The sequence below is a fragment of the Odocoileus virginianus genome, unplaced genomic scaffold (genome assembly GCF_023699985.2).
Source record: "Odocoileus virginianus isolate 20LAN1187 ecotype Illinois unplaced genomic scaffold, Ovbor_1.2 Unplaced_Contig_30, whole genome shotgun sequence".
In the NCBI taxonomy this organism is placed as follows: domain Eukaryota; kingdom Metazoa; phylum Chordata; class Mammalia; order Artiodactyla; family Cervidae; genus Odocoileus; species Odocoileus virginianus.
In genome coordinates this window covers 489,172-509,044 of record NW_027224347.1, presented here as the reverse complement: position 1 = coordinate 509,044, position 19,873 = coordinate 489,172, and the positions used below count along the sequence as shown (strand labels likewise).

Below are 19,873 nucleotides of genomic sequence, written 5' to 3'. Positions count from 1 at the left end.
TATAATTTAAATAAGCAGGGTGATAATACACAGCCTTGATGTACTCCCTTTCCCGATTTGAAACCAATCTGTTGTTCCATGTCTGGTTCTAACTGTTGCTTCTTGACCTGCATACAGGTTTTGCAGCAGGCAGGTAAGGTGGTCTGGTATTCCCATCTCTTTAAGAACTTTCCACAGTTTGTTGTGATCCACACAATCAAGGGCTTTGACATAGTAAATAAAGCAGGGTTGATAAGGAGTCTGGGGTCTCCGAGAGCGAGAAACAGGTCTGGGGCTCTTGAGGAGGAGAAAAGGAGAAACTTTTTTTTTTTCCCTACATTCCTTCATCTTAGTCACATAAAACATTTTTTCTTTTTCTTTAAGCCCAGAGCTAATGATTACACAAAAAAACAACAGATCTTGCTCAAGGATAGTTTTCCCTTAAACTCTGTAAGAATGATTATGTAACAATGTATCCTGCTGGAGGACATGTTTCTCCTTCTTAAGAACCCTCTGAGGGATCGGGTGGAGAGGGAGGTGGGAGGGGGGACTGGGATGGGGAATACATGTAAATCCAGGGCTAATTCATATCAATGTATAACAAAAACTACTGTAATGATGTAAAGTAATTAGCCTCCAACTAATAAAAATTAAAAAAAAAAAAAAAAAAAAAAAAAAAGAACCCTCTGAATAATCCTGACATCTTAAAATGTATATTGTGGGAGTGAGTCTGGTAAGACCTTTATGACCTTGAGACATTCTTTTGATTTACTGTAATAACCAATTGCTAAGGCAAGAGGGGGGCACTCTCTGCCCCCTTCTGATGTCTATGTCAGAAGGTTTCTCTGTCCTTTTTCACTGTAATAAAACTTCTGCCACACAAAAGCTCTGAGTGATCAAGCCTGGTCCCTGATCCTGAAGCTAAATCCTCTTCTTTGGAGATCACAAATCCAACATCATTCACTGTAAGCTATCAAACATAGGTAAAATTTGCATTCATTATCAGTCACTACTTTCAGGGTATTCTGCAAAGTGTTCCCCTTACTTTGGGAGGGTGGCTGATCTCTGAGCCAGGTGTTCACAAGGATGATTTTGTGAAAATATGTGACATCCTGGTGAACTTCTGCATTTATATTCCCAGATCGGTGGGGTGATTGGGGTGGTTGAAGCCCTATGCTTTGACTCAGGGGTCTTTTCCATAGCATCCTTGAATAACCCTGTCCCTGATCTGTTTGGTTCTAACTCCATAGATGATGGGGTTGAGCATGGGAGGTACCAGGAGATAGAGAATAGCAAACATGATGTGTACCACTCGGGGCACATGATGTCCAAAGCGGTGGGTGAGGAAAGTAAAGAGAGCAGGGATGTAGAAAGCCAAGATGACACAGATATGAGAGGCACATGTGCCAAAAGCTTTGAGCCGGGCTTCACTTGAGGGTAACTGTAGCACTGTTCTCAGAATCATTACATAGGATACACTGATGGCAATAACATCAAAGCCAACCACAGAGAAGGCCGCAAAAAGTCCATATGCACGATTTACTCTAGTGTCAGCACACACCAACTTCAGCACAGCCATGTGCTCACAGTATGACTGGGGGATGATCCGATTGGGGCAGAAGCGCATCCTGGACACCATGAAGCAGAAAGGACTCACCCACAGCAGCCCTCTCATCATCACACCTGCCCCCAGTTTACCCACGACAGATGGGGTCAGGACACTAGAGTGATGCAGCGGGAAGCAGATAGCCACGTAGCGGTCCAAGGCCATAGCCATGAGCAACCCGGACTCCACAGAAGAAAAGGCATGGATGAAGAACAACTGGATGAGGCAGGCATGGTATTCAATCTCATGATCATGGAACCAGAATATGGCCAGCATTTTAGGTTGTGTGGAAGTGGAGAGGACCAGGTCAGTGGTAGCCAGCATGGCCAGAAAGAGGTACATGGGCTCATGCAAGGTGGGATCAGTTCGGATTACATGAAGGAGAGTGATATTGCCGACTAGAGCCACAACATACATGGCACAGAATGGAAAGGCAACCCAAAACTGGGAATTCTCCAATCCTGGGATCCCAAGCAGGATGAAGGACACAGGATGAGAAGAGCTGTTCCCTGAAGTCAGCATTGCACTCTGGCTTATATTTCTCTACTGGGAAGGTATCTACTCTCTGCAGGAGATAGCATTAAAATAAATCTTTATTATTATTTATTATATTTGGATATAAGAATTGAATAATAAAGTAAAATTTAATGGTAAAGCAGAATAACTTCAGCTATTTTAATAAGTAAAATCTTGCAATATAAAATGATGCTAATCTGTGTTAATTATGTACATTTATGTTATTGAATATGGGGTCAGAACACACCACTAGTTGCAACCATGACATTTTATAAGAAACAACATTTTTTTGAAATAAGAATATGTAAAAGGAAAATTGAAGAATAAGGCCATATTAATTCTGTCCCTGTGTTCTAGTAAGAACTGACAACTGATTTGCTTAAACTTTCATATAGGTCATTTCATCCTTGTTGGAAATCCCTAACTCAGGGAAGCAGTTGGTTTACTACACCACAATGAGGAATCAGTTTCTGGAGGACCCATGCTCTGAGGATGTGGGAAGCAGTGATCTGTCCTTGCTCTTCCAGCCGGGAGAGGGCTCCTGCTTCTCCGAGGGGGGATACATATGCAGCTGACCTCATCATCTCCCTGCTGATAGCTTCTGAGACTCCCAAAGCCAAGGATCCTACTGTGTTCTCGAGGCCCCAGGAGGAAGTCCAGTCATGCCTTCCCCCTAGCCCCTCCCAGGACAGGGCTGATCTCTAGGAAGTGGAGCAAGCACCCTAGCCAAGGGTACCAGGCTGGTTAGGGGCTGAGCCAGGCTTCTACACCACATGCCCTGTTTTTCTCCGAATTTCATACACACTTAGACTGACCTGTATTGCGAGTATTCAGAGCCAGAATATATTTGAATTTTTACATGATAATCCCTTTTTTTCCTTCTATAGAAATACTTAGATGTATACACAGACATCCTGATGAAGTAGACAGAGATCTATAAACAACAGTCTCCGTGCTGGGTCCTCATGCTCCTGAATTAAAACAGCAGCAATACTTGGGTCACTTTTCAAAGTAGGAAGTCACTCTGGAAAAGACTTTGACTTAAAGGACCAGAGCAGTGTATTTATTGAGTTAGTTTTAACTCTAATACAAATGCTGTGAAGATTTCGGTTAGTAGGTAAAGGACTGACCAATTGGGCACCTATAATGGATTTAGTGTATGACCTCTCAGTTGGAGAATCAAATAACTTTCCTTGGTCAAATCATGAATATTTTAGGCTCTGTGGTCCACAGAATCTCTCTTAAAACTAGTTAGCATAGGTATTGTAGCATGAAAGAAGCCATAGTCAATATCTAACTTGTGGGTGTGGCTGTGCTCCAACAAAACTTTATTTTTAAAACCATGCTGCAAAGTGGAGCTGGTGTAGGGTATAGTTTTTCAATCCTTGTCCTAAGTGATAAATTTCATGAAGTTATCCCTGAGCTGTGCTTTCTTCCTAGAACCTCTGCTTTGCAAAGAAAGGGAATTTAATCAATGTTGACTGAAGAAACTAACAAATAAAGGTCATTATTCAGTAGCAATGGAGTCATGAAACAATTTTCCATATCTTTAAATGTCTGACAGAGCCTTCCACATTGGCTCCAAACCCAGAAGACAGTTATGTCCATTTCTCATACTAGCCGTTGCCCTGCTGGCCAGGGTTTGACTTTGGGAACATCATCCTCTGCTGGTATTTGCTGGTATCACAAGGATTGATGCTTGAGTCTGATCTCACTGCTGACCACTGTCTATCTCAGAGTCAATGGCAAAAAACACACTTGGTTCTTACCCAATATCTTTACACAATTTAATCTCAGTTGACACGAGTCTTTGTTTGAAAGCATTAGCTCTTACTTCCTTCAGAACAGAAAGACATAGTCAAGGAGAGCATCTTTTCAAACTCCCTTTATCAAATCACCTCTGGGTATGGACAAATGTTTCATTCACACAACTCAGTGGTTCCTAAGAAGGGTTTATGCATGATCTGAAATAAGCTTAGCCTCTTTCTGATTTTATCTAGATTTGTAACATTGTGAAAGAAGTGGAACTAAGATCCTAAGTCCTGCTCTAAATTGAAAACTTTACCATCCTTCCTAGATAGTAGATATTTGGGTCTTTCCAGGTGGCTCAGTGGGAAAGAATCTGCCTGCCAATGCAGGAGACACAGCTTCAATCCCTGGGTGGGAAAGATCTCCTGGAGAAGGAAATGGCAACCCACTGTAGTGTCATTGGCCTGGGAAAGCCCATGGACAGAGGAGCCTGGCAGGCTACAGTCCACGGGGTTGCAAAACAGTTGGACACAACTCTGATGGGCTCAAAGAGTCGGACATGACTGGGCAACTAAGACACACACACACACAAGGCTTAGCCATTAAAAACAAAGTCACCAATCATAAACAGAAAATGAAAAGAAATTCAGAAACACATACATTATCTGGGCACTAGGGATTGTTGTATCCCCTTTGACCTGGCCTGGTGTTCTCAAACAGTCATATATTGTGCTTACTCCAGAGGCTCCCTCATTTCCCTCTTTTCACCTCCTGTGTGTCACTCTTCACTTGCAAGGACATAGTCACTGAGGCTTAAGGTCACTTGGAAAAGCATACTTGAGTCATCCTCACTGTTGCAGTGGGTACTGGTGATGATGCTGGATATACATTTATCAAAGAGAATAATCTAATTCTGAAAGATATTGCTATTTTTGTAGATACAACACTATACACTTTTACATTGTATAGTTTCTCTCGTAAAGCCTCTGTACCTTTATTTACAGTGAGAGAAACAGAACCGAGGGTAGCTACATGATTTGCCCGAAACCACACAAGAGATCAGTGCCAAGCACACAGCTCCACACCCACTGGTCTTGGTGGTCCACAACACTGCCCCTGCTAGGTAGTGACTGATTGCAACACCCATGCTGGCAGCATACAGCAGTCACTGTTGCCCTGCCATGAAAAAGCCAGACACAAAGGGAACCTGTGAAATTGTTTAGTGAATTACAGATAGATCTGCATTTGAATCTGGAACCCCACTAAGTCATTGACCTGGGTGCCTCTGCGATAGGTTGCAGGTGGATTTTCTGGCACCTCTGGGTATAGACTGCTGAATGGCATCTTCATTGAATCTGCCCACGAGCCTTAGTAGAAACTCACCTGTTATATAAACTTCTTTTGGGGTGGTGACTCTCTTCTCAATCAGGGTTCAGCTACTCATATACGGTAGCTTCTTTCAAAACCAGTTTCTCTCCACTGATAGATCTATTTTCCAGACTCTCCTATGGCCTTTTCACAGACCAAAGGTCGCTCATGAGTGATGCCTCTCAGCTTCTTCATTCTATTCTTATATTCTGTTGGCTCTGACATTCAGGTCTCGGATTTTCTTTCTTGGGTCGACAGTGGAAGAGCAGAGATGACCTGAAATTCAAGTCTGAGTGGAAGATGGGAGCTTCTTGAGAGGCACCTCTCTTTCCTCTCTGCACTTTCTGCTGTGTTCCTTTGAAATCTGGTACCTTCACTCACCTGATGAAATATCAGTTCAATCCACGTTGCTCAAACCCAAAGGGCTAAAGACTAAATGGGCTATCTTGCTAAGGAACAGCTTCCGGGAATTTTACACTCTGTTTTATTACTTTGGGATGGAGAAGGCAATGGCACCCCACTCCAGTGTTCTTGCCTGGAGAATCCCAGGGACGGAGGAGTCTGGTGGGCTACCGTCTATGGGGTCACACGGAGTCGGACATGGCTGAAGTGGCTTAGCAGCAGCAGTAGCAGTTATTACTTTGGGGCATTTAAAACTGAGACCCAGAACCATAATTCCAAAGTAGTATGGCATCCTGATCCAACCTCCTTCCTGGATGGATTGTGTAAGGAGGTAGTCCTTCTATTTTTATAGAATTTTCCTGGAGGACACAGAACAAGCAGCAAGTCTTCCCATCTCAGGCTGGAGATCAGCAGTCATGATCTCTGGGCCTGGAGCCCCCAGTGAGTCAGGCCATTCTGCACAGAGCATACCATGCCTCTAGCTCCTATAGACTGTGAGTCTTACTGCTCCCTGGGATGGGCAGAGATAACTGGGGCCCAAGGCACCTCTCACTGAAAGCTCTGCTTTATCTCTCACCAACTCCAACTTTACCAGACACAACTGTAAATGGCTTCTGGAAAAACAGCTTATAACCGAGAACACCAAATGGAGCCTCTTAAAAACCTGTGAGTGTTTACACTTTCCCTTCCCCCAAGCACCAATTCTCTCCACCCTCCTAGGTCCCACTGCCTCTTACTTTAACTGACTTCCTCTAAGCCTGGAGACTAAAAGTGGAAGCATTAACCCCTAAATCTCCTTTCTTCTCTATATGTGTGCGTTCTTTATATGAGTGCATTTGAAGGCACATATAATAATGTGTGTTGCTGAGATTGTTTTTGTTCAGTTACTAAGATGGGTTAGACTATTTGTGACCCCAAAGATTGCAGGACACTAGGCTTCCCTGTCCTTCATTATCTCCTGGAATTTGCTCAAATTCATGTCCACTGATTGTATGAATGTAACTTTATCTATATGCATGTACTTTATTGTTTGCCAGAGTATGTATATTTACAACTGAAGGGATATTTTGTGCAATGTGCAAGTGTGTTCATTCGTCATGTATATTGATGTGTATATCTGAGTGATAGTAATAAATACGTATGTAAGATAGTGGATTTTCTTGAGGATGTTTGTATGTGAAATTGTATATACATGCAAGAACAAATAATTACTTCCATGAAGTATACATTTTAGTGTGATAACAGGCCTCTGTGAGGGCAAGTTCACTATACATGTGGAGAAAACAATGTCACCTGCCATTTCAGTAAGAAAAGAATATTGCCTGCCATTAAGTCATCAAGCCACCAACCAGTGGGCTCTGGAAGGTATCCCCTTTCTGCAACACCATTTCTTAGTTACAGGAAATAGTCTTTATTCAGTATCCTTGACTCCGTGAATTCCAGTAAGTGGGTTCAACAGTTGCTAGCTAGGGAAGGGAGGTGATATAGAGACAAAGGGAGGAACAGTCAAAATAACACCCCCAACCCACCCCCCCCACACACAAAATAGTGCAGCCTTGGGGCAGTGTCCTGATCCTCTCTCAAGGGATATACGTAACAATAACTTTGAACTGTTTTGCAGATCAGCACATCCCACCAGGTGGAAGAAATTAACTGTATGCTTCCCACAAACATGTAGACCCCAGACCACTTGGAACCAGAAGGTTGATGATGCTGACTCCCACTTATTAGCACACCACCAGCCAATCAGAAGACTGTCCAATAGATGACCATGTCGTCTTTGAGCCATTACTATAAAACTCTTCATAATCCCTCCAGATTCGGACACAGAGTATGACGGCATTACAATAGCAATAAAACTATTATTTTCTATTTCACCTAAAACTCTGTCTGAGAATTAGTTTCATGCTGGGGTACAGAGGGTGGATTTGACTTCAATAGTAAGGACTTGAATTCAGATACTGATGTTCTAACTTCTAGTACCTCTGAATGTGACCTCATTTGGAAATAAGCTCATGTTGTGCTATGCTTAGTCGCTCAGTCATGTCCAACTCTTTGGAAACAAGCTCATTGCAGATGTAATTAAAACTAGTAATTATAATAAATAGATAATGAAATGAAATGAAAATAAACTAGTAATAATAATTTCATGCTGAAGTAGAGTGGGTTCCTAGTCAATATGACCGATCTCCTTCTAAAAAGGGAAAATTTGGACATTGAGACATGCACCTACATGGCATGGCTCATAGTTTCATTGAGTTACACAGGCTGTGGTCCATGTGATCGGTTTGATTAGATTTCTGTGATTGTGATTTTCATTCTGTCTTGTCCTCTGATGGATAAGGATAAGAAGCTTATGAAAGCTTCCTGATGGGAGAGATTGACTGATGGGCAAAACTGGGTTTTTTTTCTGATGGGTGAGGCAATACTCAGTAAATCTTCAATCCAATTTTCTGTTGATGGGCAAGGCCCAAACTATGGTGGAGGTAATGAAGATAATGGCGACCTCCTTCAAAAGGTCCCATGCATGCACTGCCACACTCAGTGCCCCTGACCCTGCAGCAGGCCACCGCTGACCCACGCCTCCATCAGAGACCCCTGGACACACTCATGGGCAAATCTGAGTCAGTTTCTTGTGAGGTCTCTGCTCTTTTTCCTGGGTTCTGGTGTGCACAAGGTTTTGTTTGTGCCCTCCAAGAGTCTGTTTCCCAGTCCCGTGTAAGTTCTGGTGGCTCTATGGTGGGGTTAATGGTGACCTCCTCCAAGAGGGCTTATGCCATACCCAGGTCTGCTGCACCCAGAGCCCCTGCCCCTGCGGCAGGCCACTGCTGACCCATACCTCCACAGGAGACACTCAAACACTCAAAGGCAGGTCTGGCTCAGTCTCTGTGGGGTCTCCTGGTGTGCACAAGGTTTTGTTTGAGCCCTCTGAGCATCTCTGGCAGGTATGGGGTTTGATTCTAAATGCAATTTCACCCCTCCTACCATCTTGCTGGGGCTTCTCCTTTGCCCTTGGACATGGGGTATCTTTTTTTTTGGTGGGATCCAACATTTTCCTATCGATGGTTATTAAGCAGTGAGTTATAATTTTGGGGTTCTTTCAAGAGAAGATGAGTGAAGACAAGTGCACGTCCTTCTACTCTGCCATCTTGATTGAGCTTAGACGGACGGGTTATGGTGGAGATGTTTTGATAAAACGTGGTCACTGGAGAAGGCAATGGAAAACCACTTCAGTATTTTTGCCCTGAGAACTCCATGAACAGTATGAAAAGGCAAAAAGATAGGCCACTGAAAGATGAACTCCCAAGGTCAGTAGGTGCCCAGTATGCTACTGGAGAAGAGTGGAGGAGTAATTCCAGAAAGAACGAAGAGACAGAGCCAAAGCAGAACAACGCCCAGTTGTGGATGTGACTGGTGATTTGCCCAAGACCACATAACAAATTTGAAAGTGAAAGTCGCTCAGTCGTGTCCGACTCTTTGAGACCCCATGGACTATACAGTCCATGGAATTCTCCAGGCCAGAATACTGGAGTGGGTAGCTTTCCCTTCTCCAGGGGATCTTCCCAACCCAGGGATCAAACCCAGGTCTCCTGCATTGCAGGTGGATTCTTTACCAGCTGAGCCACAGGGAAACCCAATAGATTAGTGCTGAGTGCATAAGTCCACACCCAGTGCTCTTAGTGGCCCACACCACTGCCTCTGCTAGTGTGATTGATTGGCACACTCACTCTGGTAGCACACAGAAGAGATTTTTGCTTGCCCTGTCATGAAAAAGCCAGATACAAAGGGGACCTGCAAATTATAGGGAAATCTGAATTTGAGTGCAGAACTCTGCTTTTCATTGGACTGGTTGCCTCTATAACAAGATTCCAGGCTGATTTTCTGGCATCTCTGGGTATAGACTGCCTTATCTAGGATGGTGTCTTTATTGCCTTCTGCCCATGAGCCTTAAGAGAAAACTCACCTCTTCTGTAAACTCCTTTAGGGGTGGTAACTATTCTCAACCAGGGTTCAGCTACTCATTTGCTGTAGCCCCTTTCAAAACCAGTTTGTCTCCACTAATTAATCTATTTTCCAGACTCTCTAATGTCTTTTTCACAGACCAAAGTTCCCTCCAAAGAGATGCCTCTCAGCTTCCTCATTCTATTCTGCTGATTCTGACTTTCAGATCACAGATTTTTTTTTCCCCTTTGGTGGACAATGGACAAGCAATGCTGACCTGCCACCCAAGTCTGAAATGGGAAAGGAGAGCCCTAGAGAGGTGTCTGTCTTTTCTCTCTGCACTTTTCCCTAAATTCCTACAGAATTTGGTGCCTTTACACTGACTCATAAAGTGAAATATCAGTTCAATCCATGTTGCTCAAGCCCAAAGGGATAAAGACATTAATGGGATGATATTTAGCTAATTAATAACTTTAGGGAAGTTGAGACTCTGTTTTTGTACTTTGGGGTATTTTAAACTAAGACCCAGAACAATAATTCTGGAGTAGTACACTGTTCAGATCCAACCTCCCTCCTGGAAGGTTTGTGTATGGAGGAAGTCTTCCTACTTTTCTAGAGCCTCTCTGGAGGACACAGAACAAGCAACATGTCTTCTTCCCATCTCAGACTGAAATCAGCAGTCGTAATCTCTGAATGTTGAAAGCTTGTCTTTATCCCTTTAAATTGCTAGCGGGCAAAATGGAAGATAACTTGAATTCTGGAGAAAGCAAAATGTTATCCCAGAAATCCATGGTCGAGTGTAAATTAAACAAAAATGTGACATAAATGTGGGTAATTGAATCAGAGCCAAAGGGAAAAAAAAAGTGATTTTACTTTGTTGAATGGATGCCTCCTCTCACAGTGCTGTGTGTTTGCATGCTGAGTCCCCTCGGTCATGTCCAACTCTGTCATCCTATGGACTGTAGAGTCAGGCTCCTCTGTCCACAGTATTCCATAGGCGAGAATAGTGGAGTGGGTTGCCATGCTCTTTTCCAGGGATTTTCCCTATCCAGGGATCAAACCCGTGTCTCCTGCATCTCCTGCACTGTGGGCGGATTCTTTACCCACTGAGCCACCTAGGAAGCCAGATACGCGTTTAGTTACAGAAAATTTCTTGGGTTTTAGATTCTGTGTTGAATAATGTTTATTTAATCATATTCCAATCAAAATTGATTTGCTTTAAAGTTCAAACAACTGAAACACAAATATAGTATATGTAATAATAGCTACAAGACCATCAGTTCAGTTCAGTTCAGTTCAGTTCAGTCGCTCAGTCGTGTCCGACTCTTTGCGACCCCATGAACCACAGCACACCAGGCCTCCCTGTCCATCACCAGCTCCCAGAGTTTACTCAAACTCATAAGACCATATATAAATTTATATAAATATTCAGACAAATATTATGGTGTAGGTGATTATATTAATATCTGGGAATGATGAAAGGAGATAAGGATAAGGGCATTTCTTGTCTGCACCCTGCACAGCAATAAACAAAATTGAAAATTAATGGAGGAAAAAAAAAGACTTTACATTCATGGAACATTTTATAAAGATGGTGAAGTAACTAAAAGAGATGGCAAACATATTATTTAGATTTTCTTCAATCTAAAACATACTATTTAGTATTTCCCAGCTGAGCCTCCTGGGAAATTCTAGTCTTCCACCCAGGATTATGCTGCTCATCTAGTTTTACTCTCTCCAAGCCCCAAGGGGCTCCTGGCAGCAGGGCTGAGTCACATGCTGGGCTCCTCAGAAGGCTGGGTCTGAGAGCTACCCACTGTACAGTTGGCTGGGTGATAGAGGAAAAGGCAGCTGCCTCTCTGCTGGGAGCCAGGTAAGATGCTAGGACCAGAAGGTGCAGACCAAGAAGAGGGACTGTTGAAAGCACATCAGATGGGCAAGGAACAGAGCAGAGGGAGGGATGGGGAGAGGGGAGGCAAAAGACTGCACACCTGAGGAGGGAGAGGAGAGGGGATCAGAGTGACAGCCCCAAAGCTGGAGCTTGTGAAAGTTAAGGGGTGCATTTGCAAGCACATATATGTCTATAGGAAAAGCATGAAATTCAGTTCTATCAAGAAATTGAGTGAATTGTACTTCTGTGTGGCTCAAATTTGATATTTATTGTATATTTTATTGTTATTTCACACAGCTTTTAAATTTGATTTCTGTTTCCCTATTTGTTAGAAAGTAAATTTCTTGAATTCTTTCACTTGGCATCAGTTCCACCTTTTTACAGGATCCTCATAGTCTGAGCTTCTAAGAAACATAAATGTTTAGAAAGAAGTACTTCAAATACATCTTGGCATTTGATAATCATAGAAACAGCTGGATATTAGCAGACCTGGGATTTTATTTTTTAACTGAAATATAGTTAATTTACAATGTTGTATCAGTTTCTAGTGTACAGCAAATGATTCAGTTATATACATATGTATAAATATTATTTTCAGATTCTTTTCCATTGCAGGTTATTATAAGACATTGAGTACAGTTCCCTGTGCTATACAGTAGGTCATTGTTGGTTAGCTATATTATATATAGTAGTGTGTATATGAGATAAATTAGGGGTTTGGAACCAGGGATATTTAAGTCCAAGGTTTATAGATAAGGAATCTTGGATGGGAATGGGTTACTAAGGTCCTACCTCTCACCAATGTCAATGTAGGAGCAAGGACTTGTACCTTCTTTATTGTTATACTGGGCCAGAATAATACATCCCAACATCCATGATCAGAACCTCTGGACACAAAAATTTATTGTTTTATTGTTCCTGTTCCCAACTTTCTTCCCATCTATCTAACCACAGCCTGTCACCAAATAAATAACACATGCACCATCTACTTTAAATCAGATGCAGCAGTGTTCTCTGGCCTTGGCATTCTAATGTGTATATTTGCTGTACAACTTATTTTACTTACACATATCTTTTGTAACCAGCTGTATTTAACGTAGTGTGTTCTGTATTGGTATTTTACTTAACTGTATTCATTTCATCTTATTTAAGAAGGCACTCCCTGAAAAAATATGCATTTTCCCTATTTATTCTAATGTTAATTATTATAGCTTTTTTTCCACCTTGGAATTTTTAACCCAAGTGCAGAGATGTGTGAAATAGCAATCCTTTCATATTTTAATAAATTGTTAACCAACTGACCAAGTATTATTTATCATATCAAATTTTTCCTGGTGATGTAACATGCCATTGTCAATATATTCTTTATCTTCATTTATACATTTTTTGGAAATACTCTTCTATTCTGGGGGTGTATAATTTTAAACCTTTGACCATTACATTTTTTAAATTATAATAGCTTTCCATTACATTTTGACATATCAAAGGATATCCCATCTGTGTTGCTTCAATATTATACCAAATATATTTGCACATTTATAGTACCTAACACATTTTATAATACATCTGTCACTATTCATTAAAAACTTTTGTGTTATTGACTGATAACACTGAATTTATGGGAGTGTTAATGGGAAAATTCACATCTTTTTACTGTTGAATATTCATTCTTACTTTTAGGATAGGCATAAAGGACTTAATGTTCTTCAGTAAATCTTTACAGACCTCCCCTATCTCTGCCAGACACAAACTTCTGTCATACAAATGCATTTTATAGCTTTGTAACTATTATAAATAAATCCTTACTTTTATAAAATTTCCCCAGCAGTTAATTTCTTTTTTTAAAAAAATTTTTATTGGAGTGTGGTTGGTTTAAAATGTTGTGTTATTTTCAGGTGTACATCAAAGTGAATCAGTTATACATATGTCCATGCTTTTCAAATTTCTTTTCTCATATAGGCCATGATAGAATATTGAGTGGAGTTCCCTGAGCTATATAACAGGTTCTTAATAGTTATCTATTTTACACATGATAGTTTATCAGTCTCAATCTTCTGGTTTATCCCTTCCCCATCCCACCTTTAGTCTCTGGTAACAAGTTTGTTTTCTATATCTGTGACTTTACTCTCAGTGGTTAACTTCTGTGGCAGAAAAAAGCTATTCATTTGTGATACTGATCATCTATACAATCACTTTGGCAGATTCTGTTTTTAAGAGTTTTCAGTCTATTCTTTAAATGATTAATTAAAACTTAAATAAAGACATTTTTGCTTTGTCTCAAAGGTAACACTATCTCCTTTTATTTACTTGTTTTTTTCATTTATGAAGACTGCTCCATTAAATGTTGAATAGTAGTTGTGTTAACAAATATCGTTGGGGCTCAGGGTAGCCCATCCCCAAATACATTACAATGGCATGTTGATTATTTTGAATTAAAAGTTACTTTAGAAACAACCAGTGCAAGAAGGACACTCTGACTGTCTTCTTTCTTTCTGAAATTAGGAAATAAATCTCCCATGTGAAACCTTCCCTATACTATAGGGTAAAGAGAGGACCTTATCATCAGAGACAGGGAATTCAGAGCCCAGAAGGCTGTACAGACAGACCTCGCTACTTCTTTACTAATTTACCACCCCAAACCAAAACTCAGTTTAGATGTGTCACTAATTAAGCATCCAAGCCTAAGTTTCTTTGTCTGGTCATTTCCTCACACACTCCACATGTAGAAATCAAATTTAATGTGTGTGCGCGTGCGTTTCATCTGTTAATCTGCCTGGTGTCAATTTAATTACTAGATTAGCCAAAAACTCAGTATGGGTAGGGGGGAAATTTTCCCCTCCCTAAAAAAATCTTTATCTTGTCACTAACTTTAATAAATCTGCTTTTCACAGGTCACTGGTAAATACATTTGCTCCAAATTTCTGAAAGAAACCTTTCATTTGGAACACTATTTGCATTTTAAATATTAAGAATTTTATCACAGATTGCCATTGAATTTTCTGATTTCCTCCTCATCTCTTGAGAAAATCATCATTTGCTTCCCTTGCTCGGTTGGTGTAGTCATACCATGGATAGCACAGGCTCATTTGGTGATTGCTTTTCTATAAATGTTATCTATTTTGTATTTGTTGCCAAATATAGTATTGTACTTATGCATACTATTCTATTATAAACTTTTACCTCTCTGTTCTTATCATTTCTCATCCAGTTAGTCATGCTTTTTCTAAAACTTTCTTGAAAAAATTCACATATTTTCTTTTTAAATAATCGACTTTGGTTTTATTGTTAATGCATTAATTTGTGCTCATTTTCTGTATTTTTTCTCTGAATTTTATTTAAATATTTTCCTAACATCTTAAGCTGAAAACAAAAAATATTTTATATCATTTCTTTCTGCATTGAATAAAAGAAAGTTTCATTAAAACAATGAGGGTTTGACCAATATGAGCTGTGCTTAGTCGCTCAGTTGTGTCTGACTCTTTGCAACCCCATAGACTGTAGCCCTCCAGGTTCCTCTGTCCATGGGGATTCTCCAGGCAAGAATACTGAAGTGGGTTGCCATTCCCTCCTCCAGGGAATCTTCCTAATCCAGGGATCAAATCCAGGTCTCTCCTTGCAGGTGGATTCTTAACCATTTGAGCCACCAGGGAAGCCCATCATTGTTTTCTAATAAATGTATATTTTTCAGGTTAATATACTGCACTCCAGTGCATTCCTCACAGGTTCTGATATGTGTTTCTCTCATTTTTATTCAGTTTAAAATATTTTTTTCTCATTAATATTTTTCTATTATAGAGATGATTTTTAATAAATAAATGTTGCTATTGATACGGAATCCTTTGCTGGGGGTTCAGGGGGAAGTTGTTGAATGGCAGGAGAAAAATAATAGAGACTTTTGCCATATAATATATATAGAGAGAAAATTTTCAGAAAGAAGGTGTTGTCAGAATAATGTGTAAGTGGTGGATAAATAAGATGGTCACCAAAATGATTCAACTGACTTTGGCGGTTCTATTATACTTTGGCACTGTCTTCCATACTGGGTGTATCCTTAATATCTAATTCTCTGAGCCCTTTGCACACAGAACTATTAATGATGAGATTCTTTTCTTGAGAAGCCTAAGCAGCATCATACCCACACAACTGACATGGAATTAACATTTTATGTGTCTGAAATTAAGCATCTAAAAAATATTTGTCATGGACATTTGTCAGACTATGTTAGAGACCCCTTCTCTGCATGCTTCCGCCTCATTGAATGAGGTCATAAATGCACTGGGGTCATACGTGAAGGTTCCAACTTCAGCTCTTCTATGTCTAACTCCATAATTTCGGGAAAATTAACTTAATCACTTTAAACATCAGTTTCCCCATTTATATATTAACTAATATATAAATATTAGTTAATAATAATAAATAATTATTTAAATAATAAATAAATAAATACACTAATTTCCCCCATTTATATATTAAAAAAAAGATAACTTTTTTGGTACTTGACTGGACAGTTATGATTATTAGATCAGATTATGGATATGAAGATAATCACATCTGTCACGTGGTTTGTATTTAAGAAATGCTAGCCTTTGTCATTCTTTGTGTTTCAGTAGTAGTTGTTTAGTCGCTAAGTCACGTCCGACTCTTTGGCTGCCCCATGAACTGTAGCCCATCAGGCTCCTCTGTCCATGGGATTTCCCAGGCAAGAAAACTGGAGTGGGTTGCCATTTCCTTCTCCAGGAGATCTTCCCAACTCAGGGATAGAACTCATGTCTCTTGCATTGCAGGAGGATCCTTTACCACCACTGAGCTACCAGGGAAGCCATTTTAGCAGTAACTTGCCAGATTTATCAAAATGAGGTGTTACTGGACTATGTTAAAATAATGGCAAGTTTTGTCTTTTTTTTTCTTTCTTCCTTCCTTTCTTCTTCCCTCCCTTCCTTCCTTTTATACTTTCCTTCTTTCCTTCACCTTTCCTAAATATGTGGTTTCTCTCAATGTTATCTTTATCTTTAAAGATTAATCAGGGGACTATTTAATTAAGTCTTCATTTACTCATATGCCATATATACATTTATACATACTACCTTCCTTCGAGAGTTAATGTATGGGTAAAATCATATAATGCTTACTAGAATTTGTCAACAACAAAGGGAAATTTCAATGAATGAGAGATATACTAATTTTTCTTAGTGTGATTCTTTGGCCCATCATCACATATATGGGATGTCTTAGACATATGTGTGTTAGTCACTCAGTTGTGTCCAACTCTTGTGACCCCATTGACTATAACCTTCCAGGCTCCTCTGTCCATGGAATTCTCCAGGCAAAAGTACTAGAGTGGGTTGCCATTCCCTTCTCCAGGGGATTTCTCTACCCAGGGATTGAACCCAGGTCTCCTGCATTGCAGTCAGATTCTTTACATACTTCTGAATATATCCCTGGAAAACCTAATAATATCCACATTTCAAATATGAGCTGATTTTTTGGGTCTTTAGTCTATGATCAATAAATTATTTTTTAAAAATCCTGGAAGCCAGATTTATCAGCATATTGTTTAGGTATTCGACTGGGAACTTTTATAGTTAGGAAAGATTGAACTATGTTATTGTTGCCACCAAAGACAAATATAGACTTAAGAAAATTTGATGTAAAATTATCCAGGGAATCTTCAATTCTCAAAAATGAGAAATACTGAGGGACAGAAAAAGAAACTTGTGGCTCTATAAAACTCATAAAATACTAAAATTCCTAGATCAGCAGTAGCAATTTAGTGACTCTCAGAGTGTCTAAATGATAAGCTACATTTTTATCATGTGTTATGTTTAATTATTCAAATACCCCTGTCTTCTCAGCCCCTCATTATGTGGGTCCTCAACAATACCAGTACTCAGCCTCTGACCTTCCTCTTGACGGGTATTCCAGGACTGAGAGCAGCGCAGATCTGGGTGTCCATCCCTGTTTGTCTCCTGTATGCCGTCGCCCTCTCTGGGAACAGCATGATCCTGTTTGTGGTCCTCCGTGAACAGAGCCTTCATGAGCCCATGTATTATTTCCTCTCTATGCTTTCAGCCACAGACCTGAGCTTATCTTTGTGCACACTTTCCACTACCCTTGGGGTCTTCTGGTTTGAAGCCCGAGAGATCAACTTAAACGCCTGCATTGCCCAGATGTTCTTTCTCCATGGATTTACTTTCATGGAGTCTGGGGTTTTGCTGGCCATGGCCTTTGATCGTTTTGTGGCCATCTGTGACCCACTGAGATACACCAGCATCCTCACCAATGCCAGGATCGCCCAGATTGGGATGAGCATGTTGACAAGAAACGTTGCTGTCATGTTGCCAGTTGTGCTTTTTGTCAAGAGGCTGTCCTTCTGCAGTTCTACAGTCCTTTCACATTCTTACTGCTACCATGTTGATCTCATTCAACTCTCATGCACAGACAACAGAATCAGCAGCATCCTTGGTCTGTTTGCACTCTTCTCCACGACAGGGTTTGACTGTCCTGGTATCTTGCTCTCCTATGTCCTGATCATCCGATCTGTCCTCAGCATTGCCTCCATAGAGGGCAGGCAGAAAGCCTTCAACACCTGCGTTTCCCACATCAGTGCTGTTGCCATATTCTACATCCCTCTCATCAGCCTGTCTCTTGTCCATCGCTATGGCCATTCAGCACCTCCCTTTGTCCACACCATCATGGCCAATATCTTCCTGCTTATTCCTCCTGTGCTCAACCCTATCATCTACAGTGTGAAGACTAAGGAGATTCAAAAGGCTGTTATCAAGGTCTTAATTCAGAAGCAAATCCAAATCTAATCTTTAGTTGTCTCAGAGTTAAGTGCTTTGAATGAATGCCTTGGTAGAATGGTGTAACTGTCCAACAAATGCCTAGATATGCCTCCAACAGTACAAACTATTCAACCTATAGGTTGTATGATATTTGCTTAGTTTTCTTATTCTGTAAGTTCATATTAATACCACTTAAATTATTGTTTTTAAGATAAAGTGAAATAATGTATGTAAACAAATATATATATTTGAAAGTAGTATGAGGCCTGAATAAAATATTCATAGACTCTGTCTGCAGCTCATTTATGTAGGAAGCTTTACTAATAAGCCAATTCTTTTCTGAATGATATACAAAAAGCACTTCTAATAATTGAACTTTTTTTCTTAAAACTCTCAACTCCCTGCATGCTTCCAAAACAGATGCACTATAGAATGGATCCTAAAATACACATCAGTGTAACTTAACATTGTATCTTATGTAGGTAAATTTATCTTTGCCATTTATTATGTTATAGGGACCTGTGAATGTAAAATGTCATATCAAGAGCTCTGGATCAGCTATGCTGCTATTAGCTGAACATTAAAAACTTGTAATAACATTTCTAACATCCCAGGAGTGAGGATTATACTGTTTCCCCATCATCAGCCTTGAGAAAAGAGAGCTCATACTTTTGGCTCATGCTTTATTTCCAGCTCTGCCATTGTGGCTCCATCTATGGGCCCACTGGACCAGCAGCAGTGGAGCTAAGGCCAAGTGATATTTCTATGTAGCTTCTCTCCTCTTCGTTATCGAGTTCCTCCACCTAGGTGTGTACAGTTTGGTGGGTAGTAGCATGAGATTTGGTGGGTGGTAGCATGAGGTAAGGGGCTTCCCTGGTGGCTCAGACGGTAAAGAATCTGTCTGCAATGCTGGAGACCCAGGTTTGATCCTTGGGTCGGGAAGATACCCTGGAGAAGAGAATGGTAACCCACCCCAGTATTCTTGCCTGGAGAATCCCATGGGCAGAGGAGCCTGGTGGGCTACAGTCCATGGGGTCACAAAGAGTCAGACATGACTGAGTAACTAACACTTTCACTTTCAGCACGAGATAAAAGATTTTCACTCTTTATGACCTCTTCAAGATGTACTTCACATACATCTTCTACAGACTTCCTTTTCTCTCTTCTTTCAAGGTTGCTTGTTCTATCCCATGACCAACTATCCACACCTTTCAGAAAATTACAGAAGTCCATGTATATCCACATAAATCAGATAACCTCTCTTTCTACACAATGTTGACAACAAAGAGAACTGTGAATTATGAGAATTTTTCTTCATCATTTTTTTTATGACCACCATGTGTGGGACTGTTTTGCTGTTGTATTATATTTTGTGGCTCAGACCATAAAGAGTCTGACTGCAATGCAGGAGGCCCAAGTTCTATCCCTGGGTCTGGAAGATCCCCTGGAGAAGGAAATGGCAACCCACTCTAGTATTCTTACTTGGAAAATCTTGAGAACAGAGGAGCCTGGCAGTCTACAGTCCACAGGGTCACAGAGTCGGACATGACTGAGTGACTATAGTTTTCTTTCAGCACCAAATTATCCACCAATCCACCCATAAAACCAGTGAGAGATTCCATAGGATTCTAGGAC

General features: G+C 40.5%; 2 protein-coding genes across 2 annotated transcripts; one reads left to right on the top strand and one right to left on the bottom strand.

Moving 5' to 3' along the window:
• Positions 1–1,162: 1,162 nt before the first annotated feature.
• LOC110136625 (olfactory receptor 52R1) lies at positions 1,163–2,107 on the bottom strand. Its single transcript, XM_020892432.2, has one exon. It carries the CDS (start codon positions 2,105–2,107, stop codon positions 1,163–1,165), a length of 945 nt encoding a protein of 314 aa, XP_020748091.2.
• A 15,207-nt stretch (positions 2,108–17,314) lies between these two features.
• Positions 17,315–18,265, top strand: OR51F2 (olfactory receptor family 51 subfamily F member 2). The gene has a single exon (XM_020892433.2). The coding sequence runs from the start codon at positions 17,315–17,317 to the stop codon at positions 18,263–18,265; it is 951 nt and encodes a 316-aa protein (XP_020748092.2).
• The last annotated feature ends 1,608 nt before the right edge of the window (positions 18,266–19,873 follow it).

Coding starts and splice junctions, on each gene's coding strand:
- LOC110136625 (XM_020892432.2), bottom strand. CDS start 2,107: ATGCTGACTTCAGGGAACAGCTCTTCTCATCCTGTGTCCTTCATCCTG.
- OR51F2 (XM_020892433.2), top strand. CDS start 17,315: ATGTGGGTCCTCAACAATACCAGTACTCAGCCTCTGACCTTCCTCTTG.